This window comes from Spermophilus citellus, assembly GCF_964194105.1.
Source record: "Spermophilus citellus genome assembly, chromosome: 3".
NCBI lineage: Eukaryota > Metazoa > Chordata > Mammalia > Rodentia > Sciuridae > Spermophilus > Spermophilus citellus.
Window position 1 is genome coordinate 187,797,225 of NC_138184.1, and position 26,812 is coordinate 187,824,036.

General features: G+C 37.3%; 1 protein-coding gene across 12 annotated transcripts in view; it reads right to left on the reverse strand.

The window, feature by feature from the left end:
- ST7 (suppression of tumorigenicity 7) overlaps positions 1–26,812 on the reverse strand; it is a 279,293-nt gene that overhangs the window by 58,067 nt on the left and 194,414 nt on the right. For all 12 annotated transcript variants that reach the window (XM_081286857.1, XM_081286860.1, XM_081286856.1 and 9 more), the window contains one exon: positions 1,950–2,064. In XM_081286857.1, coding sequence (XP_081142983.1) covers positions 1,950–2,064 — 115 coding nt within the window. The remainder of the gene's footprint in view (positions 1–1,949; positions 2,065–26,812) is intronic.

Genomic DNA, 26,812 nt, shown 5'->3' on the forward strand with positions numbered 1-26,812 from the left:
GGACTCTTATGAGACGTGTGATCCCCAAGGCACTATTTGTTAAACCTCTACTTCTTATGCCTTGATATATCAGGCTGAGTACTGGTCAGCAATGGGATAGGAACACTGGAACCTTGTTGTGGCATCTGGAAAAGTGCACTGCCACCTGAACCCATGGACATGGGACTAGGTTTCTTTGGTATTAAAAGAAGCTTGGGCTTGGTTGTGGCTTAGTGATAGAGCACTGACCTAGCATGTGTGAGGTACTGGGTTCCATCCTCAGCACCACATAAAAATAAATAAATAAAATAAAGATTCATTGACAACTAAAAAAGAATTAAAAGAAGAAGAAGAAGAAGAAGGAGGAGGAGGAGGAGGAGGAGGAGGAGGAGGAGGAGGAGCTGCTCAATGTGTGGGCACTGTGGCTACAGGAAAGCCCCTTAGCTTAGGCTCTCAAGCTTAGACCACTGTTCAGCAGAACAGGAAAATTCCAGCACGTAAACAGAGAATAAAAGTGAGCTGACATAAAGGCCAAACAGTCTTTATTTTGTTTACTTTAAAGTGTTCCACAGATACTTTTCTTTTTCTAAAATCAGTTCCATACTAGGTAGCACATATCTTCTTACACAGGGTGTTCATGTCCACATAGCAAAAAGATGCCATCACTGGCAGAGGGCATTTAGTTCCCACCAATTTAAGCAAGAATTTGAGCAAAAACAAAAAGTCTCAAAAGGCCTCAATTTCGCTCAACTGTAAGGAAAACAGCTCCGACCCATTTCAGAGATTTCTTATGAAGAATTTTATGAAAAATAAGACCTAAATGAAAGTTTGCCCTACATGCTTGATGAATTCCTGAGACTTTGTGATCTGAAAAATTCTTTAAATGAATTAAACATGCTTACTAAAGAAAGAATATCTTATAAAACAAAAAAAATGATTATGCAATATAAGTAACACTCCATAATATTCATTTTACATGCAAACACATTTATTTCAGGGAGAAAATCAACAAAATAAGACAGAATAATATGAAGTTCTGCAGAGCTTCTAATAGCTAGGTCATGACAGGTAATTATACATATAATTTTTTGTGTATGGTATTAAGAATTAAACCCAAGACTGCTTTACCCCTGAGATACACTCCTGGTCCTTTTTACTTTTTTGTTTTAAGACAGGGTCTCTCCCAGTAACTGAGGCTGGCAGCAAACTTTCCATCCTCCTGCCTCAGCCTCCCAAGTCACTGTGATTATAGGCATGAGCCATTGTGCCTGACTTATGCAGATAATTTTTGTACAAAGAATCAAATGGTGAGTTCACAAATAATGGTAATATGAACAGAAGAGTTTAAAATCTCTAGGACGTACCAGTTAATCTTCTGGTTTTTTAAGAACAGCAACCAGAATGGTGAAGAGACTTTAAAGCCCATTCTAAAAAAAGAAATGGGGATATTCTGCTAGTGAGGAAAAGACCTAGGGTAAAACAGACAGGATTCTATCTTCAAATATTTACTGAGCTGTCACAAGCACAAAGACTACTAGCTGTTCTAGACTGCTCCAGAAGCTCAACATGACCAACAGGTAGTGCTCACAGGGAACCAATGTGGTGTCACAGCAAGACCTCTAACAGTCAGTGCTGTCCTAGACCTTTAACACTCTGCTGCCAGCACAGTGACTCCTGACCATGAAGGAATAAAGCAGAGTGAATATAATGACCTGCTGGGGAGAGAGCACCAGGGGAGTCTGTGGGGAGAACGGAGAGGATTGGGCACAGGCCACATGATGTTTCTGCCCCTACTAAGCATGAATTTCTAAAGATTCTATAAAACACCATCATGAGACTGGAGGTGAAATTCTTTGAGAAGAGAATTACCTAGCTGCTATGCTACTTGAAATGATCCTTTCAGTTTAATCACTGGGACATGTCAAGAAGAGAGCGAGTTCTCAAGAACATACAAACAGCCAAGGACTCACCGTCATATTTTGCTAAGACCGCCTGAACGTCAGCATATGCTTGAAGTTCCAGAAGGGCTTCTAAAAGATTTTCGTGGATGTTGAACATGCTCAGAAGAGGGAACTCCTTCATTAACTAGAAAAGAAGACACCAAGGAATGTACAACATGATGTTTGGATATACACAGTGAAATGATTACTACAGTCAGAACATTTTAAGAAATAAATATTTCTCTTTTTAAAAACATGTTTAAACTTTGTTTTATTAGTTTACTTTTTTATATGGTGCTGAGGATCAAACCCAGTGCCTCACACGTGCTAGGCAAGTGCTCTACCACTGAGCCACGACCCCAGCCCAAATTTTTAAAAAATTTTTGTACCAAGGCTTGAACCCAGGGTCTCATGCATGCTTGGCAAGTGCCCTACCACTGAACTTATATCCCCAGTCCTTTTCTTTTATTTTGAAACAGAGATCCACAAAGTTGCTGAGGCTAACCTGGAACTTTTGAGCCTCCTGACTCAGTTGCTAGGATTACAGACATGTACCACAGAATCAGGTTTTTTATTTTTTTTAAAAGCTATTACCAAAGCAGGCTTTCCCAGATCAGTGGTAAGCTTGTTAAAAGCAGTTTGGACGAAATCCAGAGAACAGAAGGATAAGAAATCAGGCACTATTCTTTTGAGCATCCTGGGGGGTGGGGGGTAAAGGTAAGGAGAAAAAAGTAGAAAAGTAGCTAGAAGGTGACACAGTTGAGAGAAAATTTATCAGTAGGGACAGGAGTGGTGGTCAAGAAGGAAGTTCACAAGTTCCTGCCTGGTGGCCTTCTGAAACAGGGAGTACATGGTGGGAGGAAGTTTAAAGATAGGAGTGAATTAGTGACTAATCTAATTCACAAAGGAAAAGAATAATTAGGTAAAAATATAAGGATGGCAAAGGCCATCTCCAGGACCCAACAAATTGCAGACCATGAATTTACAGAGGCTACCACTGCCATGGTTGTTGAGTCCCAGCTAGCAGTGGTCAGCAGTCCAGTGACAGCAAGACATTTAATGATGACGTTGAGTGTGGGCAGACCAGATTAGGTTCCATGAAAAGTCAAGGAGCAAGAGAGTTGGCTGTAATGGTGAAACAATGGTTAAAGGAATGGCCCAAACCTTCTAGGTTACATGAAGAAGTGAGGTCCAAATGGAGTTAAAATAAATAAAATTAAACTTCATGGGAAAGCAAAGACAAAGAAGAAAGGACCAAGAATTTCACAGTAAAATCTTATCTTAGAGAAAGGTATCTCATTGAAAAGACGATCAGATCCTTCATAAAGCACTAGTATATTTATGCTCCTCCAAATGGATCAACTGATTTCTACTCTAAAGACTTCTAAACAATTAATAATTCTTTTTTATGTCAACATCTTTAAAGCAATTATGCTGAGAGAAAAACAGGCTAATCCACTGCCACGGAGGAACTAAGTGGATGCACTGTAGGGACTTCTTCCTTTATTAGGAACATTTACCATATTGTTTTGTTTTTTAAAGCCAAGAATCATTTACCATATCTTTAAAAATAAATAATTTTCTGGAACCCCAAAGAGCATCATATTACCGGTGAAAAACACCTATCAAAATGATCATGTGTTCATGACTGACAGTCTGAACCCCACTGAGGGACCTGCAGTATTTTCATTGTTAGTAATGGAAGTGAATAAGATGACACCACGCATTGTTGCTGTTCTGAAACCAATAAAAGTATTTCTTGTTCTGGTTTACTTTGATTCTGGCTGACATCACCCTTCAATTTTTTTCTCACTAATTAAAGTTTGTTAGAATAAAAGCTCTCTGCCACTCAGCAATTGGCAACACAATAAAGGCATTCTCTAAACTGCAACATTTAAACATTTATTGGTTTTGACCAATTCCTCAGGTAACATCAAACTTCAAGGAAAAGAATCGCATTCTGTAATTTTAAAACTGTATTTCCAAAAATTAGTTGCTAAAGATTAAAAATTGAGTTTTATTAAAACCCAGTCAGACCCTGTGCACCAACATGGCAGTCTCAGATAGTATGAACAGAACTTTTGTGAGGAGATTGAGCAGCTGCTCTTTCACTAGAAACTTGGACAGAGTATACTGTGCCACCCAAAAATAATCACCAACGAGAGGCTTTTAAACATGAGGAAGAGCACATGTTGGGGAGTAATCTAATTCATATGACAATTTGGAAACTTAGCTTTCTTTATTTAACATAAACAAGATGGAAGAGTGAACCTTCTGCTATCTCTATCACTCTCCTTAGCCCTTTGTAATAATCTTAGAAAGCAAGCCTATGAATGCTCTCCTAGCCTGTTACCTCCCCGCTGCACCACTCACTGTAGCAGCTGTCCCCACAACTCTTCTCCATCTACTGGTCCTGTCCCACAATATAGCTGACTCACATCCCTCTTGTGGATACCCTCCAGTCCTCTTCTTGCTTGACCTCTGCACCATTTGACAGTTTGATGAGTTTTTCCTTGAAACTCTTGTCTCTCCTGGCTTCCTTGACACCATTTTCTCCTGAGTTTTTCCGTACAGTACTTGAAGCTCCCCATCACCTGCTACTTAGGAGTAAATCAGTTTTCAGGTTATGTTCCACTTCCTCTTATAAACAGCTGATGTCTAGAATTACTTTTGTATCCAGAGTCTCAGTCTTTATGGGATGGCTCCTACATGCCAACATCCTGCTCCAACCTCTCTACTAAGCTGTCGGATCAATTTATAAATGATCTTCCTGCAGGTCAACCCCTGTGTCCTTAAAGGCAACATACCTAACATTGAATTGATAACTTCCCCTTCTCTAGATTAACCCTTCAAACTTGTTCTTCCTCGTTGGTTATTTTCTATTTTGGAGAACAGTGTCGTTAATGTGCCTGTCACCCTCTTCTACAACACTACAACCACTTTAGAAGTCCCCCAAATACCTTAATTAATATGTAAAAAGTGCTGATATCTTTCATCAAGTTCATAGAAAGCTGTATATGAAAAAAAAATTAAAAAGCCTTAAGAATCAGTACCATCTTGTCTTTTCTCTGATGTGCTGACAATAAGTTAGCTTCTGGCCTTATACTTTGTCTAAATTGCTTAAGTAGCCACCTTAGTTGGCCTGCCTCAGGTTCACCTCTATTGATTAGCTCCTTGCTAATGCAGCAATATTCAAAGGTGAAGTGATTGGACTGTGAAAGCTGTAGCCTCTTCAGTCCATCCTAGTTTAAATGAATAGACTGTAGGCAGGTGAGGCATGGCTGGAGTAGGTGAATCAGTGGGGGTGTGCCCCGGATGGATGCACCTTCTCTTCATCAGCCTATCTTCCTGGATGACATGAGGTAAGCAGTTTTCCTATGCCTCACCCTTGGGCCATGATGTTCTGCCTCATCTTGGGCCCAGAGCAATGGAGACTCTAGACTGAGACCTCTGAAACTGTGAGCCCCAAACACAGTTTTCCTTCTCTAAATTGTTCTTGTTAGGGCATTTTGGTCATGGCAACACACAACCTCTTTCCTATCTACCCTTCACAATGCTATCATAAAGGCTTCTAAATATACACACTGGATCCATCATGCCCTGGAGGGCCACAGCTATCCCACTAGACTACAGATGTGGCTATTTCCATCCCAAGGAAATAATCAGATGTGAATACAAATTTACAAATACCTTGTTTATCACATTATTTCTACTAGAAAAAAATGCAAGCATCTTAAATTTTAACCAATTATTAGACACTAAATTATGGTCAGAGTCATCCTCTGGACTATTACATGTAATCAGTAGAATTTCTCAAAGAACTTTTAATAGCATGCCCAGAAATGCTGGAAAACAATGTAACATTAGAAAAAACAGGATACAAACTATGTTTTGCAATTAGATCATGCTTTTCTTATGTCTTTATGCATAAAACATACTTTGTTAGAAATATACTAAAAAGTTTTAAACAGTGACTATTTATGGTTGGTGAGATTAAAAGTGTTTTTTTTAAATTTCTTCCATATTTTCTGTATGTTTTAATATTTTTAGAAGCCCTTTGCATACATTAGATACATTGAGGGGGGGAGAATGAATATTTTTAAGAATACTGGCTTCATGTCAAATTCAGGATACAATCCAAAATCTTTTGCATGGCAAACAGTCCTCCATGACCAGTCCCTGTCAGCCCCAGCAGCCTTATTTCAGTCACTTCATGCACACTATGCTCCAACAATGGAAAAGCTTTCAGTTTCTTAAATGTGTCACCTTCACTCATGTTTCTATCTTCCAGCTGCCCAGCCCTAGAGCACTCTCCCTTCTTCCTCCTTAGTCAATCTGACCAACTCAACTTTATGACTCCTTAGCCTGCCCCCAACTATTGACTTTTTACCCTCCATCTGCAAGTGAAGTGCACCTGACTAAACTACCAGAGTCCTAGTCACAATAGTCTCCTGATCCACCTTCTCTATGAGTGGTCTAGTCAGGGACTGATCCATCATGGTGCTCTATACATACTTCATGAATGGAATGTTTTCTTACATTCTATTCCTTTGGGGACATATTCTATGAGTGCTGCCACAGACCTACTTCAGGCTCTTAGGTTACATATCCCTGAACATGTTGTTCTTCTATTTACATCTTCCATTATCCACATCTTGGAAAAAGGTATAGCTAGAAACTGTAAGTTTTGACTCTACATACAGAAGAAATTTCTTTCACAAAAGTGTAAGAAAATATTTACATATTACATATTTACAGCTGCCTACATGCGTAGTTGACGGTCTAGAGAAGTCCCTACCACTGAAACTCTTTATGCAGAGAGTCCAGTCACAGGTCAAGGATATAGACCTTTCAAATCCTATAATTCCAGAGTAAAAAAAAAAAAAAAAAAAAAAAAATCCCAGCTCCTAAGCACTACTTTAAGTCTCTTTCTCGGCTCAATGCCAGATCCCTCTTGCCTCTCCAGTCTTCTGCAGGATTCAACTCTACCCTTATCAGACCAGACTGTTACACACCATTCCTAGAATTCTTTCTACAGTTACTGGCCACTATGTTTTTGCTCAAGCTGATTTCACCACCTGGAATACCTTTTTCTCTCATTTACAAGGCAGCCTGTCAAAATCACCCCACCCTCCAAAGGACAGATCAAATGCCACCTCCTAAAGTCACAGCAGCATAGAAAGTGAGAGCCAGAAGAGCCCATGGAGATCATCCAAACACCCTCCTCACTTTACAGACAAGCTCTTCCCACCCCCGCCCCACCAAGACACAAGGAAGGCTGCAAATTCAAGTGATTCAGCCAAGGTTAATGCCGGGACAATGATTCAGCCCCAGTCATCAGCACTGCGTCCAACTTTCAACACATCAGACCCCTCCTCTCTGGACTGCCAAGTGCAGGAGAACTAAGCCACTTTACTTATGCTTCTGATACAATACTTAAATATATGCTTTGTACTGTGTTTACATGGATTTAAGAAGTAGCTGTGTCATAGGAAAAAACCCTGTATTCGGAATTATTTCTGAGTTTAAATCCAATCTCTGCCACTTACTACCTGTGTGATTTTGTACAACTTACTCTGGTTTCCTAACCTCCTGGATCTCAGCTCATGTGGCCATCTTCTCAGGTTCTGTCTACCACCCACCCCACTCACACTGCCATTTTCTATGGCTTCTATTATCTTCTGAGATCATTTTATTTGTTTATGTAGCTGAATATTAGATAACCCAAAAGGCAAAACAGAGAAGAATTAAATAGAGAAATAACAGGCAGTAGTATTATTGGAGGGATCAACAAACATTTCTAAAAGGGTCAGGGAATAACTATTTTGTGGTTTTTTTAAGCCATATGGTATCTGCCGCAACTACTTAACACCAACATCATTGCTTGAAAGAAGCCACGGATAATATGTAAATGAAAGAGCAAGGTTCTTCTCATAAAACTTTATTTACAGAAACAGGCAACAGGTTAGATTTAGCCCATACGTCTTGGTATGCCAACCCCTTATTCATAGGAATCAGATTCAAAAAACCAAAGAGTTTTCATGAGAGTTTCATAGGGATAATGTACTTTTAAAACATACCATCTCTTACACATAGCTGGTTCAGTAGACTGTAGTACTATGGAAGAAAGCCCACACTAAACCCAACCCAATCCCTTGCCCACCATTTATGCGTCTCTAAGGAGTGACACACTGAGATAAGCATTGAGTAGGAGGGACTGAATTTCTGTAAATGGGGGACTGACTAGATGAAATGGATTCTACTCACATGAGCAGCAAAAAAAAAAAAAAAGAGCTAGAACTGAACTTCTCTGAATGTGGACAAAACCGAGCAGTTCTGAGTGATGAAATACACTGCAAATATGACACCATTTAATCCGATTTTAAAACGCACGTAAGACAAAACCACATGTAGTTTATGGGTACATATTATTAAAATGTATGAAAACAAGCTGAAGAAATTAACGCATTAGCACCATAGAGGAGGGAAAGGATGTGAACGGTAGTCACAGGGAGGCTGTCACTTACCTATATTATTTCTGTTAATTGAAAAGAAGAGGAATGAAAATGCACTAAATAAATAAATAAATATTATCAGCTTATTACACGTAGTGTTATTATTATTTTTTTTTTAAAGAGAGAGTGATAGGGGGAGAGAGAGAGACAGAGAGAATTTTTCAATATTTATTTTTTAGTTATCGGCGGACACAACATCGTTGTTTGTATGTGGTGCTGAGGATCGAACCCGGGCCGCACGCATGCCAGGCGAGCGCGCTACCGCTTGAGCCACATCCCCAGCCCGTGTTATTTGTTTTTAATTCTAGATAGTACAACTGTTATTTTATGTTATTCTTTATGTGCTTTTGTATTTTAAAAGTTTCTTCCTCAAAAATAGTAAGTTCATTAGATGTACTTTTCATGTGTGATTCCTCAGGTCATGAAGAGATCAATTTTCATGAGATGTAGAGTTGTTGTGTTTTCTGTCTTTTGAGGCAAAATTGTATATTCCCATTTGGGGTTTGACTGTATTGCTCCTGAAATTGTTGCTAGTATCTAAAACAAGATGTCTCTGACTAAAGAACATTTAGAGAATTTCCCCCAAAAATATTCTGGGGAAAATAATTTGTTTCAACATATTTTGACACACTGTATATGAATTCTATAATGATATCAAATTGTTGTTAATATTACATGAATCACAGCTTAGTAAGATTTCCACTTCTTAATTCTCTGAGTTGCAGGGAGTAGGTTCATTTCAGATTTGGTATGAGGAACTATGAAAATAACTATTTCATCCTGAAGGATACTTCAGAGTTAAACTAACTATAAGTAAGTTTCTCCCTGTCTAATCCTCAGCATTAATATTGGGGTTAGGCATAGATAGACTAATAAAAAAATTTTTGTCATAGAATTCCATCTTGTTTCTTACCCTAGAACCACATCAATGACCCCCATGCTCATTGTTTTCAAAATAAAAAGGAATGTATTTTTTATGGTTTGGATATGAGGTATCCCACAAATCTGTGTTAATGTAGGAGGTGAAATTATTAAATTATAAGAGTTGTAAACTAATTGGCCCATTCTAATTTGACTGGACTAACTGGTGGTAACTATAGGCAGGTGGGGCATGGCTGAAAGATATGGGTCACTGGGGGTGTGCCCTGAAAGGGTTCACTATCCTTGTGGCCTCTTCCTCTATCTCTCTGCTTCCTGGCCTCCATGAATAGAGCAGCTTCCCTCTACCAGGCCTTTCTGCTACGATGTACTGCTTCACCTTGGACCCAGAGGAACAGAGTCAGTAAACCTTGGAGTAAATCTCTGAAGCTGAGAGCCAAAATAAACTTGCTCTCATTTAAGTTTTTTGGTCAGGTATTTTGGTCACAGTAATGCAGAAAGAGAAGTGGGGGAGAGAGAGAGTGTGTTTATCATGGGAGAGAAGACACATTTTGGAAATCAAGAGCATGGCTACCTTTGCAATCAGATCTAGTTTTACGTTCCAGGATGGTGGAGTTTCTGAATCCTGGAGGATGACACCTACTTCACAAGGTACACATGGCTCCCACCCAGACACAGTATGGGGCCATTATCTCTATATGATGTTGACAAAGGTATAGTGCATTTTTGAAATATTATTTGTTTTGCCATGGTGTGACTAATTTCCTTTTTGTTTTTAGTTGCATAATACCATGCAGTATATCTCTACATGTTTATTTTAAAATAATGTATAAAAATGACTTGGTGACATAATTAGCCTTTCTATTAAGACTGCAGTTTCCATATCAAGCTTGAATGAAAGCATATAATAAATACAGAGGCCTGTTTTCTATAAGCTAAGTCATTCTAAATAAATCTTTAAACTCACTCACTATCTAGCATAGTTCTGTTTATTTATTGCTTGCTATCTTCTCCACACTGGTAATTGCTTTCTCCTGGCAGCAAGAAATTTATATGCCCTGTTTTGCCCAAGTATTACAGTTTACGTAGAAGGAAAACACCATCTCTCCTATAATTCCTCTAATACCTATGGGGAAGAACATGGGATGGGCCAAGGATAGAATTTCAGTTTCAATTTTACATCATCTGGCTATTGTCAGTTCAAGTTTATTTCAATGGAAGAATTTGAGGCACTTCTGAGGTTAACATTTATGAGCTCAAATGCGAGGTGGGGGGGAGAGGAGAGTTAATTCACTGGATTTGAAATACTCTATGGACATAATTTAGAACTACAGTCTGTATGTTTTTTCTCAGCTGACTTACAGGATGAAAACAACAGTTTAAAGCTTTCAAGTTTGATTTGTATCTATTTAAACATTTTATTAGTTTAGCTATTCATGTATTGTTCCTTGAGTGAGAAAAGCAATGGGAAAATTCTTACATATTTTAAGGAAGAGGTAATTAAAAAAGAGCCTTAGCCAGATTCCTACTGAGGTCAATGCAGGCTTAGCCTAATTAAAGTTTATAGAATTTGGCCTGTATTGTATTCAAACAGCAGATACTATTTTCTTACAGTCACAAGTTTGACATTATTTAATTACAGTTTCAGATAAAGGCATAAATAGAAAATAGAAAGGACACTCTATATTACTTGGTTGTTATTTCGTCAGTGATTTTTACTCTCACTATGGGCCATGAAAGGGAAATACTTGCTTACATTAGAGTCCTCAGAGGCCCATGAGAGTTCCATTTACACAGATCACCACAAAATGCAGCCTTGAGAGGATTACACACACTAATAAGAAAAGTCATTTTCAGAACTAATTCACAAGCAAATATTAAGCCGCATCTATTGAAAAGTAACACATTCAATACCTGATTTGCATGGACAGTTAGTGAAATCACCAGTTAACTAGCGCTTCACTGAACCGTCACATTATGTAAAATGCATCCACTAACAAGAACTAAAGATCCCAACAAGGGTTACAGGCATGAAGATGATCTTAAGCGAGTTCTGTATTTTCCACAGACTCAAAAGACTATCTAAATAATTACCTACTTTTTCCTGTCAAAATTGTGTTCTACTTATTCCAGAAAGGTAATTTGCTTTAAAAGTTTCAGTGAACAAGGCAAACTTTTTGTTTACATAGCTCCTAACAAAAACACTTTCAGCACAAAACTTCCTCTCCATTTGTTCCTCAATCAACTAAAGATAAAACAAGCACCACCCTGGGCAGAACCTAGAAATCTTCAGAGATTCTCTTCTTTGACCACTGCCTGCCTCAGTAACAGTTTTTTAGCTTACATCTAAGAACTTTCCTTTCCAAAACTTTATCCATATTAGGGGGAAATTTCCCTGTTCCAAACTATGGCAAACTATAATGTCAGGATCCCCCAGAGGGAAAAAAAGAAGTGGCCTTTGTACTGTTTTGGGGAAAAGAAGGGTTAATACCCTCCTCAAAAACTGATGGGCAACACTTTGAGTACAACATTTCTGTCTCATTTGAAATAGCTTAAAATAAGGCTGAAACAGCTGAAAATAACCCTGAGATCATGAGCAAACCTGGACAATTTGATGCATATTTGAATAGCTTGGAAGCAGGCCATGAACAGGAGGACCATAAGCATCTTTCACTCTGTGATGACATGGCACTGCTCTCCTATTCCAGGAGTGGCCTCGGCAAGCAACTACACACACTGGCCAGCAATTACTGTCAGAAAAGACTATTCATGCCAAAGCCGCAATCATTGTGTTTGGCAAACATCCTTCCACGTTCACATGGGTAATGGTAAATACTCAATTCAGGAGATTAACTCATTGGTTATCCAGGGCAGAGTTAACAAATACTTTGGCAGGCATATCACAACAGGGTCAGACTGAAAATGAGCTATAATGGAAGATTCATTCAGGGCAACAAAGGTAGGTACTCACCTGTGACACTCCTCTACAACCTGCACTGTAATCACTTCCACTTACAGTGCTCTCCTTCCTCACCAACCCTTCCCCCTGAGCCCTCCTGGAATCTGTGTCCATGATTACAGATTCCCAACACATCCATACATTATTTGCAGAACACTAGCCTGAGTTCATCCATTCTTTTGCAGGTGTTGATCTCTGCCACAAACCTTTATCTAGTAGGCAGACGTAGGCCTGGCTTCTCCTGGTTCCCCAAAGAACACAATACCATTACTATTTAGCAATTGGGCGCCAGTTCCAACTCCTTGGAAGCTCATGCCATGATGCAGTAGCCCCTGTGACCATTCCTTGGCCATGTTTTCCACCAAGTAACACACACTGAAGATTTTGATACCTGGCTGTTTTCTTACTCTTGACCTTAAGACCCATCCTCAAAGTAGATGATTTCAGTCCATGTGGACATGCTAACTAATAACCTAGACAGATGCTTTTTAAAACAAGACTCTCTCTCCACTATAATTCAGCAACCCAAGGTCATAGCCAAATTCCACAGCTTGACACTATCTAGATATGTCTCACCTAAAGTTCAAATATGCAGTGTTCTGGCCAGAATGTTCTGTTCTCCAACTATCTTACACTATTACTTCCACATTAGACTTCCTTCTCGAATTTTACTAAGATCACCAATGTCTTGTCCTTCTTATTCTTGTTTTTTGTTTTGTGTGTGTGTGTGTGTGTTTTTTTTTTTTTTTTTTGTTGTTTGGTCCCTATCTTTTTCAGGCCACTCCCATTACTCTTAAAATTCTTTCTTCCTTTTGCTCTGGTGAGCGACCACTCTCTTGGTTTTACTCTTAGCTTTCTAGCAGTCCTTCTCAGAAGGCAGCACATGCTCCTCTACCCCACCTCTCAATGCTAGAGACAACTGGGACCCACTCGTTAACTTTCTTTTTCTCCTCTCTTTCTCTCTACAAACATAATTTAGGAGTTCTAGAGCCATATCCAATTACTGTTCCAAATCCCACCTGGAGATATAATAGGTATGTCAAACTTAACACAAGTCACCCAGAATCCTGCTTTACCATTAGAAAACATTCCTTTCCTGTTCATCTTTCTTTTAGTAAATGGCATGACCTCCACCAAATTGAAAAGGCTAAACACTTCACGTCTAGGTTTTCCTTGATTATAATATTTCTTTTTTTTCCAATCTACTTAGCAATTCATTTTTCAAATAGTTATTGAGCAGCTAGTTATTGAGTGTGCTAGGCACTGTTCTACTGGAAAATGATAATAAATATAATTTTTAAAAAACTGTGCCCTCATGCAAGTAAAATTCCAGGGACAGAAAACGAAAAATTTAAAAAAAAATGTATGGATTGCCAGATGGTGATAAATTGTGAGAAGAATGAATAAGGTAGGCATAGGGTTAGGGAAAGTGGTATAGTGCAGGCAGATACAATTTTCAATAGAGCAACTGGGGAAGGCAAGACCACAAAGAAGACAGACACTCCTGCAGGAACTAGATTCAGGAGCAAGTAAGAGAATTCCAGGGAAAGTTACAGCCATGAGAAGGTGCTGAGCCTGGGAGTGAGGCTGGCAACCCAAGGTCAACAGACAGCAAGAAGGCCAGTGTAGCTGGAGGAGGCAAGGCAATAGGCCTCAACTGTACAGGGCTTCACAGGCCACTGTTTGAGCTGAAACTCTAGGTAAGTCAAGAGACCACAGGAAGGTTTTATGTCGCTGAGCAAATGGCTCCAGTCTAGCAACTAGGTGCAGTGTGGATGCAAAGGAACATGAGTGGAAGTAGAAAGTTCTGTTAGTTGCCTTCTTGATATATCCCTATGTGTCAAAGAGATATCTTCTCTCTCGTCTCTTCTTACAAGGCATAACATATTATTTCTAAAAGGCCCCGTCTCCAAATATCATCACACCGGGGACTGACGCTCAACATGTAAATTTCAAAAGAAAACAGACATTCAAGCCATAGTGTTCCTCCTGTCAATCCTACCCTCCTGATTTGCTGTAATTCATCACTACTCCTAAGAACTTCATTGTCAGTGGTTCTCTCTTTTTTGTATGTGTGTTCAACTTTTCCTTTTCTTCTCAGTCTTTTCCCACTAATGTTTCACATGCTCAGGTCTCCAGCTGCTTACAGTTCCTTTCTAGATACCATAACCATTCATTCTCTTTTCTTTTTCCATATAACTTACTGAAGAGCTGTCCACTACTATAGTAGACACATTACCTCATGTACAGGAGACAATGTGGTCTATGTTGCATCCTTTACATCCTACTGATCTTGCATTTACCAAAAACCACCAGCTACCTCTTTGGAATAAAATGTAACAAATGCTTTTCCTCATAACAAATATTGCTGAACACTGTGTAATGAGTCCTGGTCTAAGGACTGTTGCCATCACATGTATATTTTCCTTTCTGTGACTGTGATACTGTTCCTCCCTCCTGAAACACTCTCTTGCTATAGTTTTCATGACACATTTTCCAGACTTTCTTCCCCTCTCTCTCTGGTCACTAGTTTTCAAGTCTCCTTTGACTGAATTATTCCGCACTGCTATCCTCTTCCTTGTTTTTTACTGTATTTACTCTTCCTTCCATAATCTCACCCTCACTCATGATGATAATTACCTTCTACGCAGTCCTTACTGGAACTTCTGTACTGGAACTTCCTCCAGTACAGATCTCTCTCCAGACTGTATGTCCTACTGCCTACTAGACACTTTCATTTGGATGATTTGTACTTAAGAGTAGCATGTCTAAAATTGAAATAATTCTCCCTATCTCTCAACCAGCTTCTTCTTCTGCAATCTCAATCCCCACAAGGGCACCACAGTATCCTAGTTTCCCAGGCAGGAGATTCAGAAATCACCAAGGTCTCTTCTCCCTCTCTATTATGCAGCACTCAACACAGGAGGCAAAAACAAAAGAACCTTCCAGCTTCTCTCAAGTCTACCTCTTAAATATCTCAAATGGAAACAAGAATCCTCTTAGAGTTGTCCTACTGGACCCACTAACTGAAACCCAGGGTTCCTGTATGTGTTTCTCTATTGCTGAAAAGTAGAAGGCAAGGTTGATCATGAAAAATAAGACAAGAGTGTCAATTTCTATATCCAAAAGCACATATGTTGTGCTCTGGAAGCAGCATGGAAAGTCCTCAGACTTGTTAGAGAAAGACATTAAATAATTTCTCCCCTTAAAACCAATAATGGGTGAGAACACCAGGCAGAGTCAATTTATTAAGGCATAAATTCCGAGTCTACTTGCAAAGTCTCTCTGAAATTCTCATCAGAGTAGTAAATGAAAACTCAGGCGTAAGACTTAAAAATGAAGAGGGAACACTGAACAAATATGTCTACCCCCTCCCTCCCACAAAAGCCTGTTGGAATGATAATAAGATGGCACACAAGGAGAAGTATGTGTCTGTGATGAAAGCAGTGAAGGTGGATGGGGAATGGCTGGCAGTCACTGAACCATAGATTTTAACAAATTTCTCCAAGATGAACTATAAATGGAACTTGATTAAACTACTGCAGAGGAAGCTGAAGAGGCTACAGCATTCTGAGAAGAGCCCCAGAGAGGCTGCATATTTGGAGTTGGAAGAAAGAGTGAAAGTGGGCTGCGGGGGAAGCAACCACACTAATCAACATCTGACTACAGAGCAACTGGTTGAGGAGTTGAGTGGAAATGAATCTGCCTCTTTCCAGTTGGGAGGTGCTCACTAAACACACTGAAGGGGAAAGAGCTTTTTGTGTGGGGAATCCAAAGTTCATAGTCAAGTCTTCTTGTTTGGGCATCTAATAAAATGTGGGTTAGAAAATTCTGCCAATCTACTTCCTGTCTGGGTAGTCATCTATCCACTCATTCAATAAAAATTAATTGAGTGATATTTTCACTGAGCCTAAATGTTAAGAAGGAGCCAACCAAGTGAGGAGCTGGGGTAGAGAAATGCAGGGCTCTGAGAAAGGACTGAGCATGGCATACTCAGAGAAGACCAATGTGGCTACAGCCTGATGAGTAGTAAACAGGAGACAGGGATGAGATCACAGGAGGGCCTGTAGGCTGTGTATAGTTTGCATTTTATTCTAAATGCAATGATAAATCACTGAGGCTCTCAAAAAGAAAAGTAACACATTCTAATCTGAGTTTTTAAAAGTAGCTTAGATTACATACTAAGTTAATTATAGCATTTGGAAGAATTCATAGACATTGGTAAGATTATTAAGAAATATAAGCCTGAGGTGACGGCTCAGTGGTAGAGTGCTTGCCTAACATGTGTAGGGCACTAGATTCAAGTCTCAGCATCGCATAAAAATAAATTTTAAAAAATAAAATAAAGGTCCACTGACAACTAAAAAATTTTAAAAGTTTAAAAAAAAATGAAATACAAACCCAGATTATAATAAGTTGGGACTACTTGGAAGGCTGGCAGAAGAATAACACAAAAACTTTAAAAATCTTTCCAGTAGAAAAGAAGAAAGGGAAAGAGAAAATATGACATGTAAAAAAATCAAAGAGACTAAAACAGTAATTATTGTTACTCTGGACAGAATAATAATGTCAACAAACAACAAATGGGGTAAGTGAAGCAACCCAAAGTACAAAAGCCTGAGATTTAAATAAGGAAAATATTCAGCAAATTTTTACAGATCAAAAAAAACCTATCAAAAAGTTACAAATGGCCAGGCACAGCGGTGCATATCTGTAATCCCAGTGGCTCAGGAGGCTGAGGCAGGAGGATCACAAGTTCAAAGCCAGCCTCCGCAAAAGTAGGAACTAAGTTAAGCAACTCAGTGAAATCCTGTCTCTAAATAAAATACAAAATAGGGCTGGGGATGTGACTCAATGGTTGAGTACCCCTGAGTTCAATCCCCAGTAACTCACAAAAGAAGAAAGGGGCAGGGCTGGGGTTATGGCTTGGTGGGCATAATTACATATGCTTTTACAGTGTTGAGGTATGTTCCTACTATTCCTAGTTTTTCTAATGTTTTGCCTATCATGCATGAAGCACTGGGTTCGATCCTCAGCACCACATAAAAATAAATAAAATAAAAAATTGTGTCCATGTACTACACACACACACACACACAAAGTTATAAATGTAACTTGAGAGTATTATGTTAAACAAAATAAGTCAGACTTAGAAAGTCAAAGGTTGTATATTTCAATTATACATGGAAGCTACAGAGGAAAAAGGAAAAACAAAAAAAAAATATGGGGGGTGGTCTCATAAAAACAGAAGGGACACCAGTAGAGAAAGATGACTAGGGAGGAGGAAGAAAGGAGGAAAGAAGAGATACTAGGGAACAAAATTGACCAAATTACTTTATTATAGTGTATTCTTGCATGAATCTATAATAATGAATCCCACTGTTACATATAATTCTAATGCACAAATAAAAAGTTTTTAAAATATTTATCACAAACTGATTTTTAAAAAGTTACAGAAAGCTTGATTCTAAAATTTGTAAAAAAGTATACCAACCAAGTATGAATCCAAATAATACAGAGACATCAATCTTACCCCAACTTGAAAAAATTAAGGCAAAAAAGCACAAGGGACAAAGGAAGGATATTATGTACTGTAAATAAAAATATATCAACAAAATCAATAAGACAGAATAATCACCAATATAAATACATCTAACAACATAGACTCAAAATATAGAAAGTAACAAATAATTGAGCATGGAAACAGGAGGGGACTACCTTATCTTTCTCAGAACTTCATAGAGAAAAGAGATAAAACAAGCCAAAATGCAGAAAATTTGAGAATCATGATTAAAAAGCTCAAACTAGTAAATACATATATACTTTTATATCTAATGGGGAATGTATTCCTTTCAAACACAGTTTATAAAACTGACCTCATAGTAGGCCTCCGAGGGAGCCCTCTCAAATCCCCCCATCAATAGATAAGTCCTTTCAATATAATATAAAGAAATCAATTAAGACAAGAAGCTAAAACATGCTACATAGGATAAGATGAAATTACAAGAAAGAGAATAAAGAAGTGCTTAAAATCCAGAAGAGCTTAATGTGATCTTAAGAAATCAGTAAAAAGGAAACAAACACACAGAGGAGAGAAAGATGAGAAGGAGGAAAAAACTAATCAAACCTGAGGGGGAAAATAGTAGAATTACAAACAAAAAGGTTAAGAAAATAATCCAAATCCTAATTCTTTGTAAAAGATTAATATAACAAACTCCTGCCAAGATTAATAAGGGAAAATAAAGGTAATAAGAGGCAAATAAAATAAAATACAAAATGAAAAAAAAACAACTGTATGGTACTTTAAAACTATGAAATAACATTATGAAAAGCTATAATGAATTTAAAATAAATTTTAAAATGCATATATTAAGTATACAGAGTGCTAAAACTGAGATGATGGGCATAATTACATATTGCTTTTACAGTGTTAAGGTATGTTCCTACCATTCCTAGTTTTTCTAATGTTTTGCTACTAATGAGAATTTAAACACTCCTACACAGCTCTTCTCATCAGTAAAATGGCAGACACACTGAAATATCATATGTTCAGCAATCTGAAGATCCAGCAATTCCATTCCTGGGTTTCCATCCTATAGAAAGCTTCTCCGTGTATGTGAGGATGTTCACTATAGTGCTGCAGGGATAAAGGATAGATGGAAAAACCTGGGGTCCTCCATTAGGATAGACTCAGTAAAACACAACTTGGAACATGGAGGATAAAGCAGCAGTGAGAAGCTATGCACTAGACACACACAGCAAAACCAGACAGACCTGAAAAATAGTGCTGAGTAAAAAGGTAAAATAGAGATCTATTGGTATGTAAATTAAACACACACACACACACACACACACACACACACACACCACTACATTATATATTTTGCAAGATTTTGTAGTCATGGCTTCTGAGAAATTGATGAGGTTTCATCTCCCTGCAATTATAAGATCAAGTTGTACAGTAATTGAAGATCCTCATCCCCTGTGCTTTTAGAAGGGATTGTATAAAATTCAGATGTCCTGTTACTTTCCTTCTGTTCAATGATTTTCTCACTTCAACAAAACAAAATTTTTTTTAGGATCTAGAAGGTCAAAAAATCATCATTTAAGGTAAAAATGAAGAGCTATTTTCTCAAATATAGAGTGTTCAAAGCTGAATTCTTTTTTCTTGGTTCTTTTAAAGGTATACATTTATTTATTTATTTTGACATAATTATAGAAGTGGGGAATTCTAGAATTCTTCTAATTCAGTCCCTAGAACTTCTCCTTCCCCTTTCTTCCTCCCTCCTGTTCTCCTATTCCCTTATCTCTATGCTACTTATCTTTCTGCTATTTACTTATAGTTTTTTTATTAGTGTTGTGTGGATGTACATTGTGGTGAGATTCACTGTGATTAATTCATTAATGTACATAGGAAAATTAGGTCAGATTCATTCCATTGTCTTTCCCTACCCCATCCTTCCTCCCTTGCCTTCATTCTCCCTTGTCTGTTCCACTGGTCTTTCTTCTGTCCTTTTTTTTTTTTTTAAATCTCCCTCCCTTTATTTTGGATTAGGTTCTACATATCAGAGAAAACATTCTCCAGTTCTATCCATTTTTCATCGAACATCATAAAGTTATTCTTTTTAATATATTTCATTATGTATATATACCACATTTTCTATACCCATTCATCTGTTGAAGGGCATGTAGGTTGGGCATCATAGCTACTGTGAATTGTGCTGCTATAAACACTGATGTGGCTGCTTCACCTTAGTATGCTGATTTTTTTTTTTTGAGAGAGAGAGAGAAAGAGAAAGAGAGAATTTTTTAATATTTATTTTTAGTTTTCGGTGGACACAACATCTTTATTTTATTTTTATGTGGTGCTGAGGATCGAACCCAGCACCCCGTACATGCCAGGCGAGTGTGCTACCACTTGAGCCACATCCCCAGCCCAGTATACTTATTTTAAATCAATATATACAGAGGAGTGAGACAGCTGGGTCACATGGTAGTTCTATTTCTAGTTTTCTGAGGAATCTCCCTATTGTTTTCCAGAATGGTTGCATCAATTTGCACTCCCACCAACAATGCATGACTGCACCTTTTTCCCCACATCCTACCAACATTTATTGTTATTTGTATTTTTAACAATTGCCATTCTGACTGGAGAGATGTGAAATCTCAGTGTAGTTTTAATTTGCATTTCTCCAACTGCTCAAGATGTTGAACATTTTTTCATATATTTGTTGACCATTTGTATTTCTTCTTTTGAGAAGTGTCTGTTTAGTTGATAGTTCCTTTGCCCATTTATTGATTGAGTTATATTAATGGCCTATGTAAGGAGCAGCTGGCAAAGATTTTCTCCCATTCTATTGGCTCTCTCTTCACACTCTTGACTGTTTCCTTTGCTGTAAAGAAGCTTTTTCAATTTGATGCAATCCCATTCATTGATTCTTGATTTTACTTCTTATGCTTTAGGAAGGAGTCTTGTTAAGGAAATCAGTTACTGAGCCAACATGTTGAAATGTTAGACCTACATTTTCTACTAGCAGGTGCAGAGTTTCTAATTCTAGGTTTTTGATCCACTTTCAGCTGAGTTTTGTGCAGTGCAAAAGGGGTTAAATTTCATTCTACTACATATGGATTTCCAGTTTTCCCAGCACCATTTGTTCAAAAGGCTATCTTTTCTCCAGTGTATGTTTTTGGTACTTTTGTCTAGTATGAGATAACTGTATTTATATAGACTTATCTTTGTGTCTTCTATTCTGTTTCATTTGTCTTCATGCCTGTTTTGGTGCTAATACCATGCTGGGTTGTTTTTTTTTTTTTTTTAACTGTAGCTCTGTAGTGTAATTTGTGATCTGGTATTGTGATGCCTCCTGCTTCACTTTTCTTTTAAGGATTGCTTTGGCTATTCTAGGCCTCTTATTTTTCAAATACATTTCATAATTGCTTTTTCTAGTTCTGTGAAGAACACCATTGGAATTTTAATAGCAATTGCACTGAATCTATGTAGTGCTTTTGGTAATATGACCATTTAACAATATTAATTTTGCCTATCCAAGAACATAGAAGGTCTTTCCATCTTCTAAGGTCTCCTTCAATTTCTTTCTTTAATATTCTATAGTTTTCATTGTAGAGGTCTTTTATCTCTTTTGTTAAATTGATTCCCATGTTTTTTTGTTTTGTCTATCGTAAATGTGATAGTTTTCCCAATTTCTTTTTCAGCAGATTCCTCATTGGAATATTAGAACACAATTGAGTTGTGCATGTTGGGCTTGTTTCCTAAAACTTTGCTGAATTTATTTATGAGCTTTAGAAGTCTTCTGGTGAAGTTTTGGGGTCTTGTAAATATATGATCATGTTATCAGCAAACAAATAATTTGAACTCTTCTTTTCCTGTTCATATCCCTTTAATTTCCTTCTGTTGCCTAATTGCTCTGGCTAGAGTTTCAAAGACTATGTTGAATAGGAGAAGTACAAGTGGGCATCCTGTCCTGTTCCTCTTAAACCTAAATTCTTAACCTTTTTTCAAAAAAAAAAAAAAAGCCTGTTTCATAGCAGCCTTCCTCATGTTAGCTAATAGAAATTCATTTCCTTCTTTCTAAGGCAAAATCCTTATAATCATTCTGATTTCTCTTTTTCCCATGCTGCATATTTGACTGATTAGCAAATCAGCCCTGCCTTCAAAATCTTATGTAGAATCTGATCATTTTGCACTACCTCCTCTGCTACCACCCTGGCCTGAGTCATCTTGGTCTCCTGCCAAGATGAATACAAGAGCCTTCTGATTGACCTCCCTGTTTTTCCCTTACCACAAAGTCAGAATTAAGACTTGTCATGTCACTCCTCTGCTCAAAACTTTGCAAGGCTCCTCATTCCACTAAGGGTAAAAGCTGAAGTCCTTACTATGATTCAAAGACCCTATATGATCTCTAAGCCCCTCTCCCTTCTCACCCCTGGGCTTATTATGCTTCATCTACCCAGGACTCCTTGGCAGGTGGGCAAACATTCCAGGTATACTCCTGTCTCCGAGTCTTTGAGCACATATTACATGACTTGCTTCCATGCCTCCTTTGGTCTTCAATTAAATGTTACCTTCTTTGTCATTCATACCTGATCATCTGATTGAGAACTGTGACCTCTCTGGGCTCCCATTCCTGATCACTGGCGTTCCTCATTCTTATTCTGCTCTACTTTATCTAATTTATCACTTTCTAAAATATTATAAAAATACACTAATTATGTTTATTATTTTTTGTCTCTCCTCCTTGCTAGAATGTAAGCTAGGTGAGGGAATTGGTCTTTATTTTGTTCATTGATTACACCAACCACCTAGAATGGGAACTGACTTGGAGTGAAAACTCCATGTTTTTGTTGAATTAATGGATGAATGGAAGAATGGGGAGTGGTTTAGAACAAGTGGGCAGCAAGACCAAAATTAAGACTGTAAGGTAAAAAGGGAGAAAGAAGGTGTGGAATCAAAAAAGCAGTGGAGAGTCTAGAGCCACTGAATGAAACCAGGACAGAATTCTGAGAAGATAAAATACAGAACATCAGAAATGCAGAAGAACTAATTGTAAATTGAGGTGAGAAACAGAAGCCAGAGATCAGTACCTGGGAAAACAGTCCAAGAACAGGAGTTTGGAGGAAGGAAGTCACATCAATCTCTCAGATGCAGGCATCTGGCTAGAACCAGTGGTGGGCCAGCTACACAAACTGAAGGTTCTGGTTAGCAGTAAATCCTGCCCACCACATTGAAAAGACCCTGACTGTGACAGTTCAGGCTGTCAGTCACATAGTTACTATACCACAAAGAAGACTTTCATGTAATGACAATACCTGATGATAAACAAAACAGCAATGTTTTTAGTTAATACTCCCATACCCATCAGGGATTAACACCTATCCTTCAGGATGCATACTGAACACAAGAATATAATTCTGACAAAACGTAGTTCATTGTTATTGATGTGTTTATCATGAAGCAAACCAACAATTGACAAATTCCTTACCTATTCTATTAAAGGGGCATAGATATTAAACACTTTTCCTTTCTATATGATATACTAATTTCCAGTAATTTATTCAATAAACTTAAACAAAAATATCAGGCAAACCCAGAAAAGCAAATCATAATGAAAAAAAGAAGACGACGACACGGGTTCATATAAAGTCTAACTTTGAAGACGAGTGGGTTTTTTTGTACACAGCATTTACTTTCAAAATTCACTTTTTCTTTATTTGTACCTATGGCAAAGATAGAATCTAGAAATGTCAACATCCATTTCAGAAACAAATAAAATAATTAATTTATGTTACTATGTAGTTGGTCTTTAGTTTAATGATACATCTGGGTGTCTTTAAAGCTTTGAAAGTAAGTTTGTTTAAGTGATACTTGATTATCTGGACATATTAAAGACCATCTTCCCATCTCTCATCTCACATAATGGGACCATACTCTTCCTTCAAAAGCCAACCTTAACAACTTCTAAATCAAGTCATCAACCAAGATACTCATAATGACCCATAGCAATTTTAAGGAAAGAAACAAGAAATCTGAGCCCAAAAGAAATAATGCAACTAATGGAATAGAAAGAAGGAGGAGATAACAAAACTAGAAAATTTAAGAATGAGGAAAAGAGATAAAAGGGCATAGAAATTTATCATCAAAATATTCATTTAGAATTCTCTTCAAAAAAAGATCCTTTCACTTTTATAATAAGAGCAGAATTTCTGTTGTAAAATATTTCCTAAAATATGTTTCACACAAAATCTGGGAAGGGCATATTAACTCTCTATTACACATCATTGATTTTGTGAAGATTTAAACTCATGAACATAGTAGAACATAAGCCTTTCTCAGTGTTTGGAAGGTTTTAATTAGTCCCAAAGGTTTATATTTTCTAAAGTATGCTTTCATTAGAAATGCTTCTTTTCACAAATCATTTGAAGGACATCCTCCAACAATTAATACTATTAAGTTAATTGCCAAAGGACAATCACTCACATCCCAGGATACCTCTGACAACCTAGAAGAAATATATTATAATGAACATCTACAATAATTTTCTAAGTAGAACTTATTTTAATTCATATTAATTTAAAAATAAATATTACTACTTTAAAGGGAGGTATAAAAACAGAATTAAACCAATAACAAGCATCATAATCAACAAGAAAATTGGGACTTAAAGGTCACAAGTGCAGCATTAACTAGGAATTTGCAAGGCACAGCTTAGATTTATCAACTCAAATATTTTACTATATCTATCAAAATGATACTGTTCTGGGTGCTGGAAGGAACATACAGGAAAAATATGGTACCTGATTCAAGAAGTTCCAAATCTAGTGAGCTTCAGTTACCATTTTTAAAATTGGCTTTAAAAAACTCATTTTTCTCTGCTCATCCATCCCTAATCTAATCTCCCCTTATTGAACAGGGCCCACAAATAAGTGATTTGAGACAAAAATTGAAAATAAAAATAAAATAAGTGTGAAAAGAGGTCAAGGGAAATTGTTTTAAAACTTGTATGTTTTCTTGAGTATGGGAGCCCCTTAGGAGATGCTCAGAAATTCAGCATCCCCATAAAGGCTTATTTCTTTCATGGAACAAAGATTTGTCAAAGATTTGTTAAAGTTGATTTGTTAAAATTTCTTTCAAATCAACTTGGCTCAAAATCCTTACGTGATCAGATATGTATTCATATGAGCCAGTAAAGGTGGTTGGAAGCAATAAGTGCTGACAATAATAATAAGTGATGCCATGTCAGAGAGATGGCATCATAGGAAAACATGGCATTGTAACCACCTGATTCTTCAACTTGGTACAAAGAGCATAAATTATTCTTGTAATTTAACAGTATACCCTTGCTCTGTGTGAGTTAAATAAGACAGTATATGTAAATGTCTTAGCAGAATGTCTGGCACATAGCTATAATTGGTATATGTTATTGACAATAAGAACTGAAGCTCCTCTAGTTCTCAGTTGAAAATCCTGGAGAAGGAGATGAAAGTACTAAAAGGCACAACAAGCCCAAGGATGGGGTAATTGACTGCAGCTTCCTCTGACTAACTTTTACAAAGAGCTAAGAGTAAGAACTCAAAATGAGAAGTTTGCAGTTGTAACTTTTACAGGCTTGGCTGATAATAGGTTGAACAAGGTTGAAGCATATGAAATATGGTTTTGCCTGACCTGATATAGCAGAGAAATTTTAGAAGGAATCAAAGTATATTCAGAGAATATCTATACATGACCTGCTATTGTGAGTTGAATTGTGTCCTCAGGATAGACAAACTAACATCCAAAACCTCAATATCCATCAATGTGACCTTATTTGGAAACTGGGTTTTTGCAGACATAATTGAGTTAGGATAAGGTCATAAATCTAGTATGACTGGTACCCATATAAGAAGAGGAAAATTTGGACACATGGGTACACAGGGAAAACATCATGTGAAGACAGAGACAGAGACTGGAGTAATGTATCTATCAGTTTAAAAAGGCCAGAGATTGCCAACAACACTAGAAAAAGAAGAATTCTTAGCTAGAGCCTTTGGAGGGAGCGTAGCCCTGACATACCTTGATGTTGGATTTTTAGCCTTAATTTAACATGAGACAACAAATTTCTGTTGTTTAAATCACCCAGTTTGATATGGCAGCTCCAAGAAAGGAACACACCTGGTAATGTATCAGTCGCAGGTCCAGTTTTAATCTAAAATTTTAAGTGGGTGAAGTTTCCCTCACCATATCCATGTTTCCCTGTTTCTTCCCTATTTTATACCATTTTTGCATCCACTATTTTGCTCTTTTGAAAGTGTTCTCAGTTTTTATTTTAAAAAATTCAAGAGTTTTCTTATGCAAGTGGCTCTCAAGGTATGATTAGGGAACCATTATGGGATCCTGACACTATTTCAGGTAGTTCTCAGATCAAAAATGTTAGTACTGCTACTACTATTTTATAGAAATATATACACATATATATTTTCCTTTTTCACTCTATCTCATGAGTACACACAGTGGCACCCCCAGAGGCCACATGTTGGGTAAAAACACAATAGACTAAATCCAGAATCAGACATGAGACTCTGTCTCCAATTTGATTCAATCAGACACTAAAGAGATTTCCAAAAATATAAAAGCAATGTTATTCCTCTAACTGAATTTTGTCTGAACCATATAGTTATTTTTTCACAAAAAATCATTTGTTAATTTGTAATTGTTATTTTAAAGTGAATATATTTTCTAAAAATTCATAGTTTCAATTGCTAAAATAGTGAATAGAGATAATAAATGCAACCATACAAAAGTTTTGTAGTCCTCAATAATTTTAAAGGTGTTCTAAGACCAAAAAGTTTAAGAAGCATTGGTCTATATTAGCATTGACTTTTTAATTGCAAAAATAGAATCAAATTGTACCTAATGTTTACACTTTTCACTTGGCAATATAGCTTAGGCAATAATAGTTATGAACAACAGCCACCATGAATCCTTACTACGCATGAAGCTCTATGTCAAGTGTTTTGCATGCATTATTCCACTTAATCCCTACACC